The sequence below is a fragment of the Aplidium turbinatum genome, chromosome 15 (genome assembly GCF_918807975.1).
Source record: "Aplidium turbinatum chromosome 15, kaAplTurb1.1, whole genome shotgun sequence".
Taxonomy (NCBI): Eukaryota; Metazoa; Chordata; class Ascidiacea; order Aplousobranchia; family Polyclinidae; genus Aplidium; species Aplidium turbinatum.
In genome coordinates, this window is record NC_137486.1 from 19453168 (window position 1) to 19476077 (window position 22910).

Sequence of the window (22910 nt, forward strand, 5' to 3'; positions counted from 1 at the left end):
CCCGGAAGCGTTCTTTTTTGTAACTAAATTTTGACCCAAAGTGACTCAATCGATAGGCTGCTGCAGTGCTGCACTTTTGTGGTCAATTTTTAATTTGAGTAGCCTACACTGTCCTACAGCCCAATTTTTTATGTCTTTTCAAACATGAGTAATAAAGTTAGGGTTTTTTTAATTTGCTGGAATTTGAGAATTTCTATGGGTAAGTTTCGTTTTTCATAAGAGGACGTGACTATGTTGGATGCAACCTAGTTCGTACCCTGAACAGTTCGTACCCTCAGTTCGTACCTTGAAAAGGTCGAGAGAAAAAATTAAAAAAGGCGAAGTTGCTGAATTGCAGTTTCCGCAAACAAACAAAAACTCTCAGGATCATTACCAGAAATTTTAAAATGTTCGCGGAAACTCTGATCAACCCTAACCCTTTCAAAATGTTTGCGGAAACTGCGATCAGCGACTTCGGCAAACTCTTAGGATCATTACAGGAAATTTTAAAACGTTTGCAAAAAAACGGAAACTCCGTTCAGCAACTTCGGCTTTGTTCTATTTTTTTTCACTAGAGTTTGTTTGTTTGCGGAAACTGCGTTTTTCTCTCGATCTTTTCAGGAGGAAAATTTTAAAATAATTGCAAAAACTGCAATCAGCGACTTCGGCTTTTTTAATTTTTTCTCTCGATCCTTTCAGGGTACGAACTGAGGATACAAACTGTTTAGGGTACAAACTAGGTTGCACCCGACTATGTTTGCCGAACGACGCATTACATTTTGCTCTTTAACAAGTTAGTTTGGTGGCTGTAAAAAGTTACATAACTTCTTTAAAAAAAAATAGAGCTGGTATACATGTCCCCCCCCCCCCCCCTGGTACCGTAACTCATGACAAAGAGGAATTGACCAAAACATGTGGATTGAAGTGTGTGAACAGTAAAGCAAAGGTACCGTAACGTAGTTTCACCCTATATGTTTGGTCGAGTCCTGTCTTTGTCATGAGTTACCAGGGGGGAGGGGGACTTGTATAGTGTATACCAGCTCCAAAAAAATGGTTTTATCAATGTTCAGTTTACTTTTAGGCAGTGTTTTTTAGCTGGCATTTTAGTTTAAAATGAAACACTTCTGGGTAGTATAGAACTCATATCTTAGGGAATACCAGCCTGACAAATATCGTACGCGCCGCTGATTCAGTTGAATAAAAGTGTTGAATTTAGAACTTATATAGGCACTTTTTTTCTTTTGTACTACTTTCGTCTTTTGCTTTGTAAGAGAGGGTGAAAGAAAAAAGTGTCTATATAAGTTCTAAAAAATATGTCATGATCGGTCAAATAGTGTGTTAGATTAAAAGACTGGTGCCGGTCAAATAACCAATGCCTTAAAAAACAATAGGCCTAACTGAATTTGATTTATAGTATTATAGTAAGGCACTACCAGGGCCGACTACGCGAAATAAAGGTCTGCTACTATTCGACTATTCCGATTCGGCTAGTCCGATTCGGCTAGTTCCCTATTTGGCTACAGTCCGATTCGGCTAGTCCGATTCGGCTAGTCCAATTCTGCTAGTTCCCTATTCGGCTACAGTTTTGAATTGTATTTTGTATTTTATTCCACAATATCGTTTCTTTTGCATTCCGACAATTTTGACATTCCGACATTTACGACTTTTGCATTCTGTTTATTTAGAGAATGTTGTATTTTATTCCACAATATCGTTTCTTTTATAGTTGAAATTATCGAAGCTTTAGATGAGTGGGGTTTAGACCTAACCACTGAGATCTTAAAACTAAAAAGCGAATTAAATTTATTTTTGAACTATTAATGTTTGCTCAGATAAAATTGACATGTATCCTGCGTCGCCGTCTGCATGCAAACTTAGAATATGTATTAGAATCGTCAACTATTACAAAATTCTAAATCCAACGACGCCTTCTGTTTATTTAGAGAATGTTGTATTTTATTCCACAATATTCTTTTATAGTTGAAATTATCGAAGCTTTAGATGAGTGGGGTTTAGACCTAACCACTGAGAGCTTAAATCATATTTATGACACCGGAAACATCCCAAGTGATAGGGTACGTTCTATGTTCATAATTTCTAACGAAGGAAGTAACCAAAGGAACTCCAGGTCATGTAGCGCCGAAACCCAGGTTTATTCTAAACTGCCACTTAGGTTTTAACTTCATCTTTTATGTCAAACGCTATTTGGCAACTGTATTTTTTTCGTTGACACGTTTTCGCTGAAACTTTATCTCATTAGCCTCTATTGTTAATCACGAAAAATGTTGTTTTGAGGTAAAACACTTATTTTAAACGAACCCAGACAACAAAATTCGTCATTTTTTCATTGGTTCAACGTCTGCAGGCGTTGAATCAATGTAAAAATGACGGATTTTGCCGTCTGGGAAGGCACTCAAAGGTAACACTGGATAAAATGCAAGAATGCAAAAGAAACGATATTGTGGAATAAAATACAAAATCCTCTAAATAAACAGAAGAATCGGACATACATCTCTCTGTTATCATTTTTCGTGTAAAAATCCCTTTTGTGGTCCCTTTATCTGGAACAAATCCAAACTGTTGTTGAAATTTCCGATTTTAGTTTTAGTCTCAATCTCATCATCATGATTCGGATTCACAAGGCTAATTGTTCTGTGGAGTGAGCATTCTGTTGCTCCAGTTTTCTTTGGTAAAGTTTTGAATATGGAACGTACCATATCACTAGGGATGTTTCCGGTGTCATAAATATGATTTAAGATCTCAGTGGTTAGGTCTAAACCCCACTCATCTAATGCTTTGATAATTTCAACTATAAAATAAACAATATTGTGGAATAAAATACAACATTCTCTAAATAAACAGAAGGCATCGTTGGATTTGGAATTTTGTAATAGTTGAGGATTCTAATATATTCTAAGTTTGTATACAGACGGTGACGTAGGATACATGTCAATTTTATGTGAGCAAACATTTCAATTTAATAGTTCAAACATTTTGTGCTAAATTTCATTTCAATTTATTTTTCTTTGTCGGAATGCAAAAGAAACGATATTGTGGAATAAAATACAAAATACAATTCAAACTGTAGCCGAATCGGACTGTAGCCGAATAGGGAACTAGCCGAATCGGACTAGCCAAATTGGACTAGCCGAATCGGACTAGCCGAAACGGGCCATTCCGCGAAATAACGTAGCATTGTGAAGCCCCATGATGTCACAATGCCCCAAAAGGGCATGCTGTGTTGCCAGTCTTGGGGTTTGACAGTTTGTTTTATTTTTTAACCCCAAAAACAATTTTATACCTATTGATCCCCTTTAAAAAGTGAAAATACAAATTATCCGCCAGAAGAGCTGCAGAGTTTCTTGCTGTTACTATGCAAAACTGAAAATTTCTGGTCCAGAAGCTTAGTCAATAAAAAATCAACCAGGTTTGGTAACTACAAAAATTTATTGGTAGAGCTTTCGCCGCTGTAAAGGCGGCTTCATCAGTACTCTTATTCAAATAGAATCAGTACTCTTATTCAAATTGAATGATTCTATTTGAATAAGAGTACTGATGAAGCCGCCTTTACGGCGGCGAAAGCTCTACCAATAAATTTTTGTAGTTACCAAACCTGGTTGATTTTTTATTGATTATTATACGTTTGGTTGAATCCTCTCACATGGATCCTACAACTATTGATGATTAGCAATTCCCATAACATCGAGAAGCCAGAACTGAGGTTAAGAGTCTGCAGAAACCTTTTATTACTATTACCAGAAGCTTAGGCTGGTTATTTTACTGGCTTGTTTGGCTTCACAACTGAACTGCATTCAGGTAATGATTCTTGACAGTGCTGCTGTGTAAGTTTTTTCTTTGTTTAGTAAGATCATAAATACTTTAAATTTTAGTTAGATGTAGGCTAGTGGTCGTTTAGGATCAGCAGGTAGCATAGCCTAGTTACCGTAGCCTAGTTATCTCTACCAGCAGAAATTGCCGTTTTTCCATCGTTTCCACGTCGCTAAACGTTGAAATTGTGTAGAAAAGGGAACTTTTGCTGACTAGGATACGTTGAAACTGAGAAACATTCACAGAAGCCCTTTGATTTGTTCCAAGAACCCATTAGCCCAGGGGTCACAAAACTTTTTTCTCTGAGGGCCGGATTGCTGCGAGATTAACAGCTGCGGGCCAGATGCAAATTGCGAAAAGATATATATACAACTATTTAGAATCTCCATTGACTTGATTTGAGCACAAAAACAACAAAGTCAGCAGTGCAATAGCAAAGTTGTGATGAAAATCGAAAGGTTGCTGAAAACGTTATCTCCTGCTGTGATACACTACAGGGCATCGTGCTCTTGAAAAAACATCACATCTTTCCAAATTTGGCCTAGGCTGTCCCCATTTGTGGTGGCCTAATGATAAAAACAGAACACCAACATGTAGGCTGCCTGGTGGAAAAATGTAAAAATTCAATATAAAACAACGAATTAACTTGTAAGAACAAACAATTTTAACAAAGACGTCTCTATTACACAAAAACGCAAAGCCAAAGACGGCTGCTAATGCCAAGGGCACATGTAGGCTACAGAATTGTAGTGCAGCTATAATTTCCGCAGCACGTGGTGGGCCGGATGAAATCAGTTTGCAGGCCGGTTCTGGCCTGCGGGCCGTAGTTTGGTGACCCCTGCATTAGCCTAACAGTTCATTTTTACATTGATTCAACGTCTGAATAGCCTACATTGAATCACCCAGTTGGCCTATTGTTTTTATTTACGTTGATTTCATGTCTAAATAGGTTGATTCTATGTAAAAAAGAACTGCTTTGCTGACTGGAGCGATGAGCTTGTAAATGCAATGGTTAGTTTCACCGATCAGTCGCAACACCGATTTGCACCAAAACTACAAAGTGCGATTGTTTGTTTGGCAACATATTTTTTTATTACCATGGCAACACGAGCAATGAGGAAAATTCCTCCAAACGCTGGCATTCAAGGTGTTAATAGCATTTACTGTAATTCATGCATGTTGATCTACCTCTCTAACTTTTAAAAGTTTTTACACTTGCTGCATTACTACTAGAGATGCAGTGGACCCAAAATTTTTATCCGCACACCGCACCGCAACTGACTCATCTATCTGCACACCGCACTGCGCACCGCAATTCATCTGGAACTGTGACACTGCACTGCACCGCACACCGCAAATTACAAAATTTTCAAAAAATATTTTAACGCGTTATTGTTTAGATTTAGAAAGTCAATTGTGACAAAAAGCACCCATGGCATATAACTGGTAACCTACCACTACAGTTGTGCACTAATTGACTGGGCTATGGGCTAACTAGATCATATTCTCTTATCAGCAATGCATCTAAGTTCTAAGACATCATGCTTTTTCAAATAGAATGTTCCTGGATCCAGTAGCCTATCAGGACTTTTGAGCACTTTTTGTAAGCAATAATGCAATTTTAGTGTCAGTAGCTGTATGAACTACACTCACAAGAGTAAAACTTATAGCCTGAACCCACTGGGCTAACTGTTATAGTAACTAATGCGGTAGTTGCGCTAGGCCTATAGCCTGGTAACTGAGCTTATCAGCTAGGCTATTAACCAAAAACATTGGTACAGCTTCCCTCACAAGCCAAAAACCCTGACAATTGCAAGCAGGGTTGCCAGATACTCAAGCTATAGTAAGGCCAAATCCATTATAAAATAAGGCCAAAAAAAGGCCAATTATTTTATTTTCTTCTAAGGCTAAATAAACGCTAACAACTTAATTGAAATAATTTTTTGAAAATTTCATTTTACGATCAACTTTGACAGATAATAATTTAGCACTGTCAGAGAATAATGACCAGTTCGTTTGCATAATTTGATTAATGAAAAATTACTGTAGTAGCAGATAAACTAGAAACCATTATTACTTTAATTCATGAACAGTGGTATTCGGAACATCTAGCTAAGCAATAAGCATGAACTTGTCTTATTGAGTATATGTACCAGAGATGTCTATAACTACAGGATTGGAAACTATTTTCAGTGCTATACATGACTACAGAAGAATTATTAAAATAAAACACTGTTTGTATCAACTAAAGAATGTATAAAATTCAATTTTGCAATAACAATATAAAATATAGCCTTCACTCACATCAAAACTTATTTGATGTATAGAAGTTTAAAACCACAAATCTAAAAAATCAAAAATAAACGAATACAAAGATTCCCTGTCGTTCTGTAGCATTTTGCGTATTGCAAACCGGATCAGAAATAAACGTGGAGTGTTCAACAATCAGTGAAATGTGTTGTCGTAGGCTTTTGTAATAAACTTATTCACAGACCAACCCAGTACGAAATCAATACGTTTAAGATGTCATAAGAACTAAAACTAATACTCGGTTTTGAAATTATTTAGCAGCAAACAAAATACATTGCACAAATGGAATGCAAACACATCACATTAACAAACAAGGCAAGTGTATACTTTACGGTTTACGGCAGGTGCAACTTAATAGAACCGCCCTGTCCACCGCTAACACATTCTCTACTCTCTACCTATGTCTCTACTCACTAATTAAAACGAATATAGGTCAGGCTCTAAGTGATGATAAGTGATACTTTTATATTACAATTGAAATTGAATTTCCTTAAAATAATATTTTCTAAACCGGTCAAAACTTGCAGCCATAAAAAGGGCCAAATAAGGCCAGATTTTCTGGCCTTATTTGCATCAATTTTTTTAGGCCAACTGCAATTTAAAAAGGCCAGTTTTCTGGAATTTGGCCTAAAAAAAAGCCATTTACAACGTGAAGATATTTACAAACTCGAAATTGCAAAATTTATGCATAAAGTTTCCAATAATAGTCTACCGCCTGTATTGCAAGATCGTTTTATAAAACTTGATAATATTCACTCGCACAACACTCGACAACTAAATAAAATGAAGTATTTTCTTCCACAAATAAACAAATCCGTGGCACACAATCTTCTGACACATCGGGGTACTAAATTGTGGAGTGAATTGGATGAATGTATTAAAAGCAAACACCTAGCTTTGTTTAAAAAACTTTATAAAATTACCTTGTTAAGTTCTTATTAAATCGTTAAAATCGTTCAGTTAAATTATTTTATCTCATGTAACCTCGTATTTGTGTTCTTAAACGATATGATTCATTATATGCTCATGTTTTCCCAGCTGGTCTTGATTCAATATTCTACAAAACCTTATATATACAATTCGATTTCGAAGCTACTGTTCCATCCATCATTATATTTTATTGATACAGTTATAATGTCTGATGCTGCAATGTAAGATGACTGATGACAGGCAGCACCTTGACTGGTTAACCGCAAGGTTGTTCGGTGCTGCCAGACCTTTCTATTGCCATATTTTGATTTGTATGTAATTGTGTTTCTTTATATCGAGTCGTATTAGAAAGGCAAATAAACAATATCTCTCTCTCTCTCTCTCTGGCAACCCTGATTGCAAGCCATTTGCATCGGTAGACACTTTAACGTAGGACAGTTTTCCTCACGAATCAGCTGATTTCAGTCATGTGACTCACGCCATTATGATTGTTGGCGCCGAAAATGCGTTGGTATTGACTTCCCGCTAAAAACGTCAGACAACTAGTCAACTGTATCTATCTGTGTATTCTGTGAATCTAAGACATGGCAATTGGCAAGCACAATGACTCAAGCAAGAATTCTTGAAAAAGTAAGTGGGCTTGCTATTGTTAACTTAATTTGCTTGAACAAGTAAGTGGGCTTGCTGTTGTAAGTTAACTTAATTTGTAGATTTACTTGTGTCCTGGGGTAGCCTTTGTAGGTCTGTGGAGGATTTTACTTTTTGGTGGTTAGTACGGTAACAGTGTAGTGAGGTGGTCACCTTGCGTTTTGTCTAGTGCTTTGACTAAAGGTTTGCTTACTTTTCTTTCATTCACTCGGACCTAGTGGCACGGTGGCATACGGTAGTTTGTCATCGCGCAGTAGATCTGTTGTTTTTGTTTAATTGCTTTGCGTGGAAGCATACCGCACCATCAGCGCTTCCACTTTTGTGATAATTACCACAATTGTGGAATTTTCATCATGCTTGTGGTAAAAATGTGGTAATGAAGATTTTGTGGTAATATGGAAATTTTGTGTGAAAATGTTGCCGAAATGTGGAAATTATAAATTTTGAAAATTTGACATAAGATACTATCAACAAATAAGAGCATTTAAACTGTTGTCTTCCGAAATCGAACAGATATGCAAAAAACTACTTATAATCAAAGGTGGGCAGTAACTAGTTACAAAAGTAACTAGTTACTGGAACTAGTTACTTTTCGAGTAACTGTAACGGTAACTTCGTTACTATTTTCCAAAAGTAACGAAACGCGGTAACTAGTTCCTATTTTAGCACTTTTTCAACAGTTACAAGTTACTTTTGTATTGAAATTTCTGTTTCTAATTGCCGTCCATTTCTCTGCACATGTTTGTGTCATGCTTTATGCGTGTTTGCGCGCAATAATGCATTCTTCTCGCAGCTGTATCGGACTCGGAGCAGCACTGCCCATGCGCGGCGCTCTTGTTTTGTGATCTTATGGAGCAGGATTGCCATATTGGCGAATTCATCGCCAAAATCCAGAAATCTGGCGATTTTTTAAGACGTTTGGCTTCATATTTATGGTTTGGCGATTATAAGCAATAGTGTGGAAAACAGACAGACGGAAAACAAATTACATTAGGAAAAGGCAACTGCGTAACTAGAAAAGAATTTGCACCACAGGGTGCGTGATACATCTAATAAATGTTGAGGAGAATGGATGCGCCTCCCGCAAATAATTGTTTGTTTAAATTTGGTTTACAGCGTTTATGTTGAGATTTATGAGTAACTGAAAGTAACTAGTAACTGTAACTAGTTACATTTTTGAAATCGGTAACTGTAACGGTAACTCAGTTACTATTTTGGCCAAGTAACTGTAACTCAGTTACTTTTGAAAGTAACTTTGCCCACCTCTGCTTATAATAGCATGTGACTAACATGTTTCACTGTTTTCGGTTTGATTTTGGAATGCATCCTGACTTTTGACTTTGAACGTAGGGTGACCATATTCATAGTCAAGATGTCTTTCAGATTGTAGCTGCGGTGTCAAGTACAGTACTTTGCTTACTTATTTCGGATGTTTTAATAACTGTTAATAACCGGTACTGTTAATAAACTGAGTATTTGTTTTAGACTTTATTTTACACTACATACCTAGAGTAAATATAGCCAAATAATAGCGTACCAGATAAGGAATTCTGTCCTATTTTGAGAAAAGTTTAAAGCTGTTGAAAACAAAAACTTTCATTTTGGAATTTTTTTTTAGTTCTGGGTATAGATCAAACCCTAACCTTATTCCTAAGTCTAACCATTACCTTAACCCTTCCTAACTTTAATCCTAACTCTGGCAACACCTGATTGTAACCATGGCAACAAGTGGGTAAAAATAGCCACTTTGTTAATGTAAAAGTAAGTCGAAATACGGTTAAAATCGGGAAGAAAATCAAAGTAAAAAATGTGGTAATCTGAGGACAAATGTGGTAATACAAGTGGTAATCTAGCTTTGTGAAAGTGGAAGCACTGCGCACCATTCTGTTGTACGCTCTATTGTTGTAAGAGTTAAAAAGGTATTTCATTGTAAATTACAGTGTTTGACTTTTAGTCTCGTATTTTGCTTCAATTAAGCTGTTGTACAAATGACTCACTATTTCCTTTGATCAAGTGTAGCCAGTGGCGAACGCATGGGGGCATTGGGCTTTGCCTCCCAGGGTCCGTTTGTGATTCTGCACAATTCGGTTGTTACCGTACATCATTTTAATTGTTGCATTTTGCAACGTCTGCATTGTAATGTTATTTTGTGCAGTGGTTTACAAGTGAAGCGGATACTCTTGAAGCTATCAAAGAGTTTGGACGGAAAAGTGGAAGGAAATTTATGCACAAACATTTTAATGAACTTCGTAAGTAGGCTTTTTGCTCTACTTCAGTTTTGTAAAAACAACTTTCTATGATACCGGTACCTAGACTCCGGCCTTTTTCAGCAGATGTTCCTGCCCTTCAGTGTGTGCTAACTCTATTACTGGAATTGCTTACGTGATTACTGACTCACTCTTTCAGTGAACAATGGGAAAAGTCAAGAGGAGATACATTGTCTTGGTTGATTGTGTGTTGTTTGCTGTCAACTTAACTGAAGATGGATGCAACCTAGTTCGTACCCTGAAAAGATCGAGAGAAAAAATTTAAAAAAGCAGAGGTCGCTGATTGCAGTTTTCACAAACCTTTTAAATTTTTCCCCCTGAAAAAAATCGAGAGAAAGATAGCACAAAGCCGAAGTCGCTGATCGCATTTTCTGCTAACCGTAACCCTTCTACCCTAATGCTAACCTTCGCTCATCGCAGTTTCCGCGAACATTTTTCCGCAGTTTCCGCTAACCCTAACCATAGACTAATCTATGCTCTAACCCTCGCTGATCGCAGTTTCCGCTAACCTTTACCCTAACTCTAACCATAGAGTAATGATTACTCAGTAATCTATGCTCTAACCCTAACCCTCGCTGATCGCAGTTTCCGCAAACATTTTTCCGCAGTTTCCGCTAACCTTTACCCTAACTCTAACCATCGAGTAATCTATGCTCTAAGCCTCGCTGATCGCAGTTTCCGCAAACATTTTCCCACAGTTTCTGCTTACCCTAACTCTAACCATCGAGTAATCTATGCTCTCTAACCCTCGCTGATCCCAGTTTCTGCAAATATTTTTCCGCAGTTTCCGTTAACCCTAACTCTCGAGGTTGTTTGCGGAAACTCCGATCAGCGACTTCGTGCTTTGTGCTATTAAACTGCGATCAGCGACCTCAGCTTTTTTTAATATTTTTTCTCCATTTTTTCAGGGTACGAACTGTTCAGGGTACGAACTAGGTTGCACCCACTGAAGATGGCCTAGCAAATGGAAGTTGATTTTTAACTGTATAGGCTAACACTAAACTGACTTGCATGAAAATGATTTATTTGTATTAGCTTTGGCAAAACGTCGAAACATTTTCTGGGATTCCACAAACACACCATATGTCATTATCCAAAGAGCTGACTTTGTCTCATCAGCGAAAGTTGGGTCTGTAAGTAGCCAAGTCTGTTGTTTTCTTTTGAATTTAAGTGCACATGAGCACCTAATTATATATAAAATCTTCACTGTTCATGCTTTATTAAGAAAGAACATGTTTTACTTTATACAGCCTTGTATTAACATGGGAAACATTTTGATATTGTCATCATACTGTTTTTACACTGTCTGACTAGTTTTGAGATTGCTAAGCCTTCTACTTCTTTGCACCAAGAAGTTTTGGTAGTACAGAAAAGTGGGGACACTTTAGATGGCGTTGCTTTAAACAGAATGTTTGTTTGTTTGAATAACGTCCGCCCTGTTAGCTTAGTGGTAACACGCCCAACTCAAGATCAAGCAGCGCTGGTTCGGTTCTCTTGAGCAACACATTTCAGGACTGCTATCCATTCAGCGGCACGACTAATTTTCCAGCAACAACAATCCAAAAAGTTCACTCTGCCTATGTCGGTAACTGCCCCTGCGTCAGAAGCCTCTGCAAGAATGAAAAACTACTAGAAATAACCTATCAAAGGCTTTGTCAGTCTGAGGATAAGCATTCAAAAACCAGCCAACCAAACCAAAATTGTGCAAAGGCGGCGTTTCTATTTTCTACCTTTTTTATGCAATAACTTTGGAATACAATATAAGTTTAATAAAAGTTTATTTACACTTCCTTTAATTCTTGTATGTAGCAGTTAAATTTAGAAAATGTCTTTGAAGTGTTCCCATCTTCCCCTATATTGTCATTATTGTGAAACATCAATCTAAAGTAGGCCAAATTGTACAGTATTAACTTTCTTATTCCTGTCTGTATTTCAGGAATGCACTGGAAAAATTAGCAAGTATACAACAATTCACCTATCAAAAGTGGTTAAGTTTCCTGACTTTCAAGTAAGTATCATTGTTTGTATTTGTCGGGGAATGTGAATTATTGTTTTGTTGAAAAAACATCCATACAAGACATAACGGTGAGGTTTCACTATGGATTGCTCTGCGTGAATGAAAATGAATGCAAGTTTCATACAGTTTGGTGAAATGTTGTGCTGCAGCTTTCTCTTTATTTGGCAGGTGTCAAGTGAGGTTCTTTCAGAAGATGCGAAATTGAAGATACAACCTGTTCTTCGTGCACGTTGTGCTGGCACCAATTCTTTTCAGATGACTAAGAAGATGAGTATAGAGTCAAGTTCCCTGCAGTTGACAAGGTCTTACAGTAGTAGCGTACTTACAATACGTACCAGCTCAACAATTCTTTTTTCTCTAGCCTACTATAAATGTGTTACTTACACTTATGGTTAACCTTTGCAATGACAAGTGTAACTCTAAAAGTTTCAAAGACAATTGAAATTGTATTCATAGTTACAAGATGCAAAACAAAAAGAGAACAGTGTTGGTGAAACATTTCAACACAATGAAGATGGTGAAGACATCACTCAAAATTTTGATGTAAATGTGAGTAAATTTGTTATCGTCGAAAAGGTCCAACTTGTATTGTTCCAGATATTGTGATCATTCAATGAAGTGATTGCCACTCATGTATCTTACAACGCAGCAAACACCGGATTGCCTTTTCAGTCTTGTAAATGAAAGGTCTGTAAATAGTGGGTTGCAACCTAAACTTTGGTCACGCAACTTTCAGCTTTGGGTTGCAAAACAATTTAAACTAGCAACGAATAAAACTATTGTACCTGTAAAGGTGTTTGCTATACTTTGTTGTTATTGCATTGCTATCCAAGGAGGATATACAACTAGTTTTTAGGATTGTACCAAAAGTGTTTGTAGACTCCTGTTCTATATACTATCAATACATTGTTTGCAGTGGTTTTCTTCATGGGAATGTGCGACTAAAAGTGTTGAAGAATTCGAAAAAGAAACAACAACAAAATTTATAAAGGGAAAGAAAAACAAAGCTGGTAATGTGATGCAGTAAGGTTTTGGCTTCGGCTTCAAGTTGCACGAATGTATTGCTTATATGAGATAAGTGTGCTGTATCATAATCTCTGCATATATGTCCATTGTTCATGTATTAGGTGGTTTAAAGAGCAGACTGCAGTGGGACGAAACATCAGGAGTTCCTTTTGTCATTGCATGCACTCACTACTGGGGATGTCAGCATGGTAGAGTTGACAATAAAGCAAGAAATGAAAAGTAGAGACTCACACAACCACATGTCAGTTAGTTAAAAAAAGTGAAATTAAAGATATAGCGTACATCGATACTTTATTGCATGGGTCACCAAACTATCTTTCATCAAGAGGAGCATAAGTAGTAGGGTGGGTCACGAAACGGACTTTTTCACCAAATCGAAAAGCAGTTAAATTTTTTCTCGTATTTCTTTTGCAGATTGTTTAGTGCTTCTGTGCGATTTCCATAGAGAGTAAGCTTGGGAAAGATGGACTAGAAGAAGCGACAATGGTGTTGGTGACAACAAACCAGCTGTAATGGGTCATTTGCGCGAATTGGCTAAAGCCGCTTCTGAGCAGTCCTTCACAGATGCACGAAATGATTTCAAAACCAGCAAGTGCTGGATGAATAACCCCAAGCTTCAAAGATACATTGAAAATGCTTGGCTTCCAGAAAGGCAGGTTCGTTGAATGAGTAACTCAATGCAAGCATTCACAGCATTAATTTTGCAACGTTCACTGCTGGATACAATTGCAATGTACTGAGCTAAAAATGTTTGCAGCGTTGGGTGTGGTTTTATCGAGCCAACAAGTGGAGCGTAACCTTCCACACAAACAATGGAGTGGAACGTCAAAACAGAACACTGAAGGAGTCATACATTCGAACACGGAGGGATAAATCTTTGTCAGCTCTTGTAGCGATAATTCGTAAAGAATTCCTTCCTGACAACAAGCGTCGGTGAGTGAGAATTACCATGCTGTGTTATTGTGGTACAACTGCAATTACAGTACGGTACTACCATTTATTGTAAGCCTTGAAGGGTTAGAATGCTAGATATTAAATTTCAAGAATGCCTAAACTGTCATGTCATTTTCGAATGAACGTGCACAACTGCACATACCGTCCTAAACAATAACCATAATGACATTATTAAGGCTGACCGTACTTTTGCGGGGCTACTTTTGTAGTCCGACCTATAAGCTATAAGATGTTGCTTTTGAGCACTGTTTGCTTGCTTTGCAGGTACGAACAACAAAATCTTTTCTTCGGAATTCTATCGTCAGTACAACTCCTCCATTCCAGAGTATTTGTACAATAGACCAAAAGAGGTGATCGGTGACTTTCTGAGAAGAATTGCTTCATCGGATGAAATTCCATACACCTCCATTTCTCAAGTTGGAGATGCATTTCTTGTAAGAAGTGCTTCGTCGGAATTAATCTATCGCGTAACGTTTGGTGGAGAAAGTACCATCCCCAATTGTTTCTGCGATGATTTCCAGAAGCATCTTCTTCCGTGCAAGCACATGTTTGCGGTTATTCAACACGTTGCCCATGTGTCTTGGGAGACTTTTCCTACTTGGTACGCAAATTCTCCTTTCATTGTTCTCGACCCGTGCGTAGTTGGCAGCTTAGCAGTTAGGCCTGGGCGTGAGCGCCCACCAGACTCTGCTGAAGTGTGTGACTCAAGTTGTTTTGCGTCTGACACTCACATGGAACAGATTCTTCAAGACGTACCCGGCCCAAGCAATATTTTAAGCAACGCAAGACTGAACGCCATAAAGGAAATGCGGACTGTTGTCAATGAAATGTTCAATGTGGTGTATAATGTGGAAGAAGACGCAGACGTGACAAATGCACTTGGTCAATTGTCCACGATGAGAGATTATATTGCATCACGTTGCAATTCTGATGCAGCCTGCAGGATTAACAATTCGAAAGGATGTGAAGAAATTTCTTTAAGTTGTGCGGAAGCGCAAACCTGGAATTGCGTTTGCACGTGATCCATTGCCTAAGCGAACAAAACCTAATGCATACGCGCATCGTCATGGGGAGAAAGCAGATATGATGAAGTCTGCGTGTGCAGTGTCTTCCTTAGATGAAATGAGGAAGCAAACCTTTTAAGTGCTTATCATTTGCATTGTCAACATTTTCCGCTGTAAGCCTTTTGGAATTTTCAATTAAGCTGTGTATAGCAGTGGAGATGCTCTGAATAGAACAGGCTTGCTTGTTCTTTCTTTCAACCCAGGCGACAATGAGCGACTGGCAACCGTGAAACCCCCCTTTTTAATGCTAATGTACGTGTTTGTTACCGCAGGGGACCTGGAGCCAAACTTATACTTATATGAACAGTGAACACAGCATGCAATGTGTCAGTGAAGGTGGATTGTGTAAATATCTACCATTATCAATCGTCATATTAAATATCCATCTACCATATATCTACTGCCATTTCAATACAGTCCTGCTATTAACTCTGCTCAAATCTCGTGAGTTAAAATCATTAGGATTAGATAGCAATAATAGTAGCTTAGGTAATATGTTTCTGGTAAGATTTTGAAAATTTTTCGACTGCTTCTAACCAACCAAATCAGTTGTTGAAAATTTAGGTGTGTGGCCGTCGACCGCCACTGCATGTTGGCATAAACACATAAACCATTATGCGTGTCCCTCGTAAGCAGCTAAGCACAATAAAGAAAGACAAGATCTACTGATTGTGAAAATATGCTCAGACTCGCAAAACAAACAGTAGTTTTTCATAGCTTTGATGTGTTTGCCCAATCTAGGGTTTGCACGTTGTGGAGTGTAGACAACCACCAGTCTTCTGCTTTTTAAGGTTAGACTGAGCTATTCAAGATGGATTAAATTAGGGAATCACCTAGCTTGTATGCTCACATTACTTTTAAGCACAGAGAGTTAGATCCAGTGAAATTTCAGATAGGCTACACAACCAAGGGCGTAGTCAGCAGGGGCAATTGCTCCCCCGAAATATTTTTATACATACGACTGACCAACCGACTTTTAAGCTATTGGCTTATAGATATTGATAGACTGTCAGGTCTCGTGATGATGCAAATAAACATAACAGCAGTCCCAAGAGAACCCGAAGCCTACACCTCAGACCTAATGTGAACATTAGATAGCGTACGTAGGCTACTGTGCTGTATTTTGTGCGAAAGGTATTCATTCACAAACTGAAGTCTACCATTGCACCAACCACTAGCCTATATTTACTCTTACAAATGTGTTTTATGTAATTTAAATAAACGTTTTACCCTCTGTTGCAGCATCACCTGACAGAGTTTTGCCATTGATTTCGACCGAAAGTACTCTCAGAATGCCCAATTTTGGGATATTTTTTCAAAACTTTGTGGAAGAGCCCCCCACAAACTAAAAGGGTGTCACCTTCGGCGATAGGCTACGCCGTCGGTTCACTTACAGGTGCAATAGCTAATACTCATTTTCCCCCCTCCCAAAATTTTGTGCTGGCTGCGACCCTGCACACAACCAAATGCTGCAACTTTGTTTTTTTGAAGATTTAGTAAATTCCGAGGATTTTCGCGGGGCGTGGCAGGCCGATTCTTTAAAGCCTCTGACCTGGCTATGTTTATTGTGTTCTTTTCGCTGTGTCAATTATTTTGTACTCGTGCGTTGTTGATCAAAATAAAACAGTTTATCACCTTGTTATTTTAACCAACGAGATATAACACATATGTGTTATATCTCGTTGTTTTAACTGTGCAATAATGCCGTAAAAGCTCAGCCTGATGGTTTATACTTCAAAATTTGCTTTCGATTGTTACGCATTTTAGCACCTACAATCATAATGTGCATGAGTTACAAGAAAATTTTTCATCGGTTAAAATGTCAGCCATTTGATACATGTTAATACTCAGAAGACACTTTTTTCTTTTTTTGCCGCTGGATACCTACTTTTTTTATGTCCCTTTTTTGTATTAACTTTAATTGCAGAAAAAATGTTGGCAACACGATTTGTGAATCAGCTGATTCGTGAGGAAAACTGTCCTACGTTAAAGTGTCTACCATTTGCATCAGTGCATAGCTTTCCAGCCAGCTTAGGGCTTCCGAAGGAAAAAAACTGATCCGTGTTTCCAATTTAAATTTGAAGTTTCATAACTGATTTTCATGAAAAGTTGAAAGTTGACCTTTACGTAAGTTTAATTTCTTGAAATTTTACGCGGCAAGCGGCGCGGCACGGCTCTGTCATGTCAACCTTCTACGCGGCGCGGCACGCGGCGAAAAAGTCAAAAGCGGCGGCGTACGCGGCGCGGCTTGTATCACTAATTACTACAATCAATGCAACAAACAAATCGGTAGGCACTTTTACGTATTACACTGCCCGAAGAGGTAACCGCAACCATGCGTATAGTATATGACACTACTGGTGTTTTAGTCACAACTTTTCTCATAAACTCCATTGTTTGCAGTCACTGCGATTCTTCTTACACTCAGGTCAGTTGAAGAAAAAGTAGTATTAGCAGAGGGTGGGAATCGAATCCATGCAATCGAAATTACTACTTCTCTGCCCTAACCATTAGGCAACGTTGGTTGTGGCGATGCATTCAGTTAAATTTCTTTGTATCAAAATCTTTCGATAAAGACGACCAGTTAATCACGTGTTGAGTCATGTCACGCATGATAGCGCTACTAACATCAGCGATGTCGTATGTCACGCATGGTTGCGGTTACCTTTTCGGGCAGTGTAATACGTAAATGTGCCTACCAAACAAATCGGTTCAAAAATCAAAACTCTTTCCACTTTTTAAAGGTTGCCAAAAGATTATTTAAAATTTATATTTTTGTGTTTAAAATTAAAAAAAAAATCATGAAAATTTTGGGTCCGGATCCGTTGATAATAATCAGTACGGTAGATCCGAATCCTGTTCCTGACAAATACACAATAGAACGCTGGCGTTGTAAATATGAGAAAGGAAGGCTGAAGGCACAAACGTAAGCTGAAGGCACAAACAAGGAGCACTGATATGATCTACAATCCTTAGTGTAAACTTACAAGCAGAAACAGTGCTGTAGCCTACTCTATAGCACGAGTTAAATATAGCTTAAGTTAGCCAATAAATTTACAACATAGCCCAAAAAGGAATCAAAATTAATACAATACGGACAGGACGGTAGGCCTACCATACACCAACAGAATAACAACATCATAAATTTAAACGTTTTCGTCAAGAACTTAGGGATGGTAGAAGTAGGGGATTGCTCACTCAAAAGTAAGGTGGACAACTGGAGGGTCATAATGTTATGACAAAATTTGATGCAACTACAGCTTGAGGTCTACTGGCATATGTTGCATACCAAGGTGCAGTTTATATGATCTGCCCACGTGTGTACAAAGAGTGTATCGCCAAAACAAATGTAAGAAATATGTGATATAATGTTTATTTAATAGGTATTCAAGTCATGGTAATGCAGCGGTAGACTTCACGCAACAGCGGTAACGGTAGGTTGCCTCACACTGCTGCAGCAAGGTTTTGCAGATTTTCTAACACCCACAATTTTAACCAAATATAGCAATTCATTTGATGAGAAGGAATTTAGGCAAACGCAAAAAAACGTTGTGCAGTTCTGCTAAATTTTGAACTTCTTAGTGACCCTCCAGCTGTCCATTTCACAAGAAAAATCAGTAAAGTGAGTCGTCCCGGTATTCCACTGTCCCTACAAGAACTTTTCACCCACATCAAGAAAAAGGTTACCTAATGCGTACAAGTGATCGTAGGAATAGAAGATCTTCTGTATAAACAATACATTGACGTAAAAGATCTCAAATTTGTTCTCATTAGGTTAGGCTAGTAGCCTAACAGCAGTGACGTTCTGTGGCTTAAACCGTGGGGAAAGCAACTTGGAAATATGCTGCAGCAAGGTAGTAGGCACGAAGGGGGTAACCGTCGGGCGAAGCCCGAAGGTGTGTTGCCGAAGGCAACACTTCCAGCGGGGGGTCTGGGGGCCTCCCCCAGAAATTTTTGAAAAACACTTCCAATTTGCTGCGCTCTGAGAGCATTTCCAAAACAAATTAAAAATAAAAATCTGTCAAATTGTGCTTCGCCTATGTCGTGATCATACATCCATTTAATGCAGTGTTTCTCAACCTTTTTTGTTCCAACGCCCCCTTCATGAACTGGCAAAATTTTTTCCGCCCCCCCCCAACAAAAACGATTAATTACTGTTACAGCCAATCTCTGTACAAATCAAACGTCATATATAACCGTTCAGGTCTACTGAATCTTACGTCATGGAAATTCCTAAAACATGAGCAGAGATTGCACCATCGTTCGTAAGACAAACTTTGTATCACACCTGTTGAGAATTACTTCACAATGCATATGGATTATTGTGTCACATAACTGCGTACGTGAGTTTGAGATATTGCCATGTATTCTGATCATTCGTAAAATTGTTGCTTGAAGTTAGTCGCAAATTTAACTGTTTCGGTTAGTGCTGCTAGCTGGACAAAATTTCCGTCTTTTATCTAAGTAGTTTGGATTGTAGTGACAAGTTTTTAGTGGTGTATCGCGTTGCACCCCATTTTCGACAGCCGTGGGCTATTTTACAGAAATACAATTCTTGAAAGGACGTTTAAGAAGAGTGTTTCTTTTCGGTCATTGCATTCAGACGAACGGATCCGGGAATCTTATCTTACAATTTTCCCACGAAGAGATTATGGTTTACCGCTGTGACCAATTACGAAAAGCGAATATAAAACAATGAATACTATTAATAGGCTACTACAAAAAGTGCTCAATGCCAAGCAAAAAGCCAAGCAGAGCGAATTATATCAAATATAGGCTAGTTACCAGTCTCTAAAACCTTTACAGCCTGTTTTACCCGAAAAGGGGGATCATCAAGAGGTCCTTATTCAAATAGAATTTTATTTCTATTAAAATAAAGACCTTTTGAATGATACCTCTTTTAGGGTGAAACAGGCTGTAAGGGTTTTAAAGACTAGTAACTAGATTTGATGAAAAGCAAATATATATTTGCGAGCATGAAAACAGTAGGCTATACGCCTACTGGTAGTCAATGTGAACCTTGGACTTGGTGAGAAAATGCCAGTTTCTTCACATCCGGTGTAAAGCCAATGAGAAACATTCGAAGACTCCCTTTTATGGATATGTCAAGTGTGTTTCGCTGTTTGGTATGTAGCAGAACAACACAGCTGAATTCTTTTTTCCACCAGGTATGAAATGCTACCACGAAGATACAAGCTCTTTGACGAAATCGTTACGCTGAGCGGTAGATGGGTTAAACTAGAATGCCTCCTAATAATCAAAACGCCCCCCTTAATCCGAGGTAATCATACCGCCCCCCTACAAAATCAAAATGCCCCCCCCCGGGGACGGTACCGCGCCCGTTGAGAATCACTGATTTAATGTTTAGAAGTCATAAACAATCTTAATTTTAACGTTGCAGGACCAAAATCCAGTGTTAGACATGGAATAATAGTTGTCTAAATATTCAGTTAGGCCTACACTACAAAAACTAACACTTAGGCCTAAACATTACAACCGCAAGCAATTTGTACAAAAAGCTGGATAAGTTTGCCTCCTGGGTATAGAAGCTTAACGAACTAAATATTGCATCCGCACCTGAACGTTCATTGGCGAAGTAACGTTATATCAACGCTGTAAAAAGGGCAAAGGCATGACTATGAAAGCTAGTAGGCTAAAGTACATGGCGAGGAGACATCAAAAAACAGCAACAATTATTTCAGCATTGTGATGCTGTGCTCTGTACCGTGACGAGAGACCATTCAGACGAGTTAGTCTAGCCCAGTGGTTCTTAACCTTTTTTTCCCCAGCGCCCCTTTTCAGAGATTTCCATAGTCTGGCGCCCACCATAATATAAGGGCTGTAGCCTACTAATGACATTTTCTTCCAAGACTATAAGGCTAGCCTACAGCCAGTAGTAATTAGTTATTAGTTAGTAAGAAAAAACTAGTTTAAGCCGATGTTAGTTTTAATACTAAAAAATCAGCACAGATGTGCCTTAAGGCTCTTAACTTAAAAGTCTTAAGGCACATCTCTGCTGACTTTTTAGTAGTTAGTAAGAGTTACACTAATAACCATTATTGACTGACTATTATTATGACCAGTCCTTATGGTTTGCTTGCACTGCCTGCCCGCTGTCCCTGCCAAAAGCTGACCACAAAATGCCATTTACTTACTACAAGGAAAGGGAAACAATGCCCATTATCAACAACAAAGGCCATGCACAACACCATCCGACGTCCACGCTTGTCGGATGGTGTTGTGCATTGTGCTGTATAGGCCAACATAGAATGCTCTAAGAGAGAATCACTACTTCCCTTGTTAAACACAATCTCTATACTGTATATAGCTCCTCATCCTCGGTGGATTCTCGTACCCCCAGCAGAACTACTAAAGCAAATTTGCAGTGAGGAAAATATCGTTACACCTTCTGAATGTAGCGCCCCCTATAACGCCCCCTGAATATTTCCGCTTCTCTAAAAGTTAACAGCGCCCACTAGGGGGCGGTAGCGCCCAGGTTAAGAACCACTGGTCTAGCCGCTCTAGCGAATGTTCGCATTGACGTCACTGGGAAAGCACAACTAACCATACCAAAACCATAACACATCTGATTGGCTAAGCAGCTGGTGACGTTTTGCAAAACGAGTGAGGATTGGATAAAACGAAGGCGTTTTTTGACATTTTTGAATCTGGGAAAGCAACTTTGATAGTTGCTTACCTGGAGCCTCAGTGATTGTTTCTGACAGAAGCGTTTGCGTTAATTGGCATTTATAGGCAAGACATGCGGTTTGGTAAGGATTTAGACTACTCACAAGCGTTACGAGTAATTCTAGTCACGAATACAGTAATTTTCAAGTTAAAATAGACGTGATAAAAATAATAAGAAGTTAAACCTAGAATTCAGTCATTATATTTTGCATAGTTTTCGCTCAGGTAAGCACTGCTTTCCTTGCTTTCCCTCACCGATCGTCACTGCCTAATAGTCATCGCCCATTGGCACCATGGGTAGAGGTGAGCGGTGTGCTTCAACAACCAGTTTAAGTCGGGAGCCGAACCAGCATTGCATAATTTGAAAGCGAGTGTCTTATCAGCTGCGCTACTCCTCCGTTTCGACACAACTTGCGGATAGAGGGTCCCAAACAAGTTTATTTGAGATCCAAAACATGGACATAACAGATCCAATACAGTCATAAGAGATTCAAAACATGGTAGCCTAATAAAAGATCCTAAACATAGCCTAGGCATAGGAAATCCAAAACTTGCATCTAAAAAGTAGAGGCCCACTAGTGAATTTCGGAGAGAGGGGGCGACATGGTGATCACACGCCTCTCTAAATATTCCCTCTTTTTCGTTAACCTATATAGGCTAAGTTATGTTCAGAGTGCGATAATTTTTGTTTAAAGTAGCCACAGTAATAGGATAAATTGCATTCAATACCGGTATTTAAACTTTCATTGTCTGTAAAGACCGTGAGAGTTTATATTTCACCAACAGATAGCCTCGATTACCTTACACCTTGGTCAGACTATAAAGTAGCATTAGGCTACTTTTGATAAAAAAAAAAATAAGAAAAAAATGTCAAGTTGTATCGAATAGTCCTTTTCCCCTGCAAGAGAACTTTGCGTACGCCACTGAATAGCCTGAACGTAGGGTTAGCCTACCTTCGATACGCGTGGTTCATTGGGTTGAGTAAGCTTAGCCTACCTCGCCTACGTAAAACATTGTAAATTAGCCTATGGTGCGTCGTAAAGAGTGTTATCACAATTTTTTGTTTTCAACACAAAATCTATCCAAGTGAGCAAACTATAGTTGCTGCAAACCAAAAAAAAATATCGTCAATGCAAGCTGAGTAGGCTATCATGGTTGGCTAATCTTACACAATAGGCTACCGCACTAACTTAGTTGTTA

The 22910-nt window shown here is 38.5% G+C and overlaps 1 protein-coding gene across 1 annotated transcript; it reads left to right on the forward strand.

The window, feature by feature from the left end:
- The first annotated feature begins 7607 nt into the window (after window positions 1–7607).
- LOC145784044 (uncharacterized) lies at window positions 7608–14352 on the forward strand. The gene is made up of 10 exons (XM_082595801.1): window positions 7608–7677; window positions 9851–9944; window positions 10998–11095; window positions 11899–11970; window positions 12148–12297; window positions 12436–12528; window positions 12896–12989; window positions 13420–13661; window positions 13763–13938; window positions 14224–14352. Exons 1-8 carry the CDS (start codon window positions 7651–7653, stop codon window positions 13455–13457), a joined length of 666 nt encoding a protein of 221 aa, XP_082451927.1. The 5' UTR covers window positions 7608–7650; the 3' UTR covers window positions 13458–13661; window positions 13763–13938; window positions 14224–14352.
- Window positions 14353–22910: the final 8558 nt, after the last annotated feature.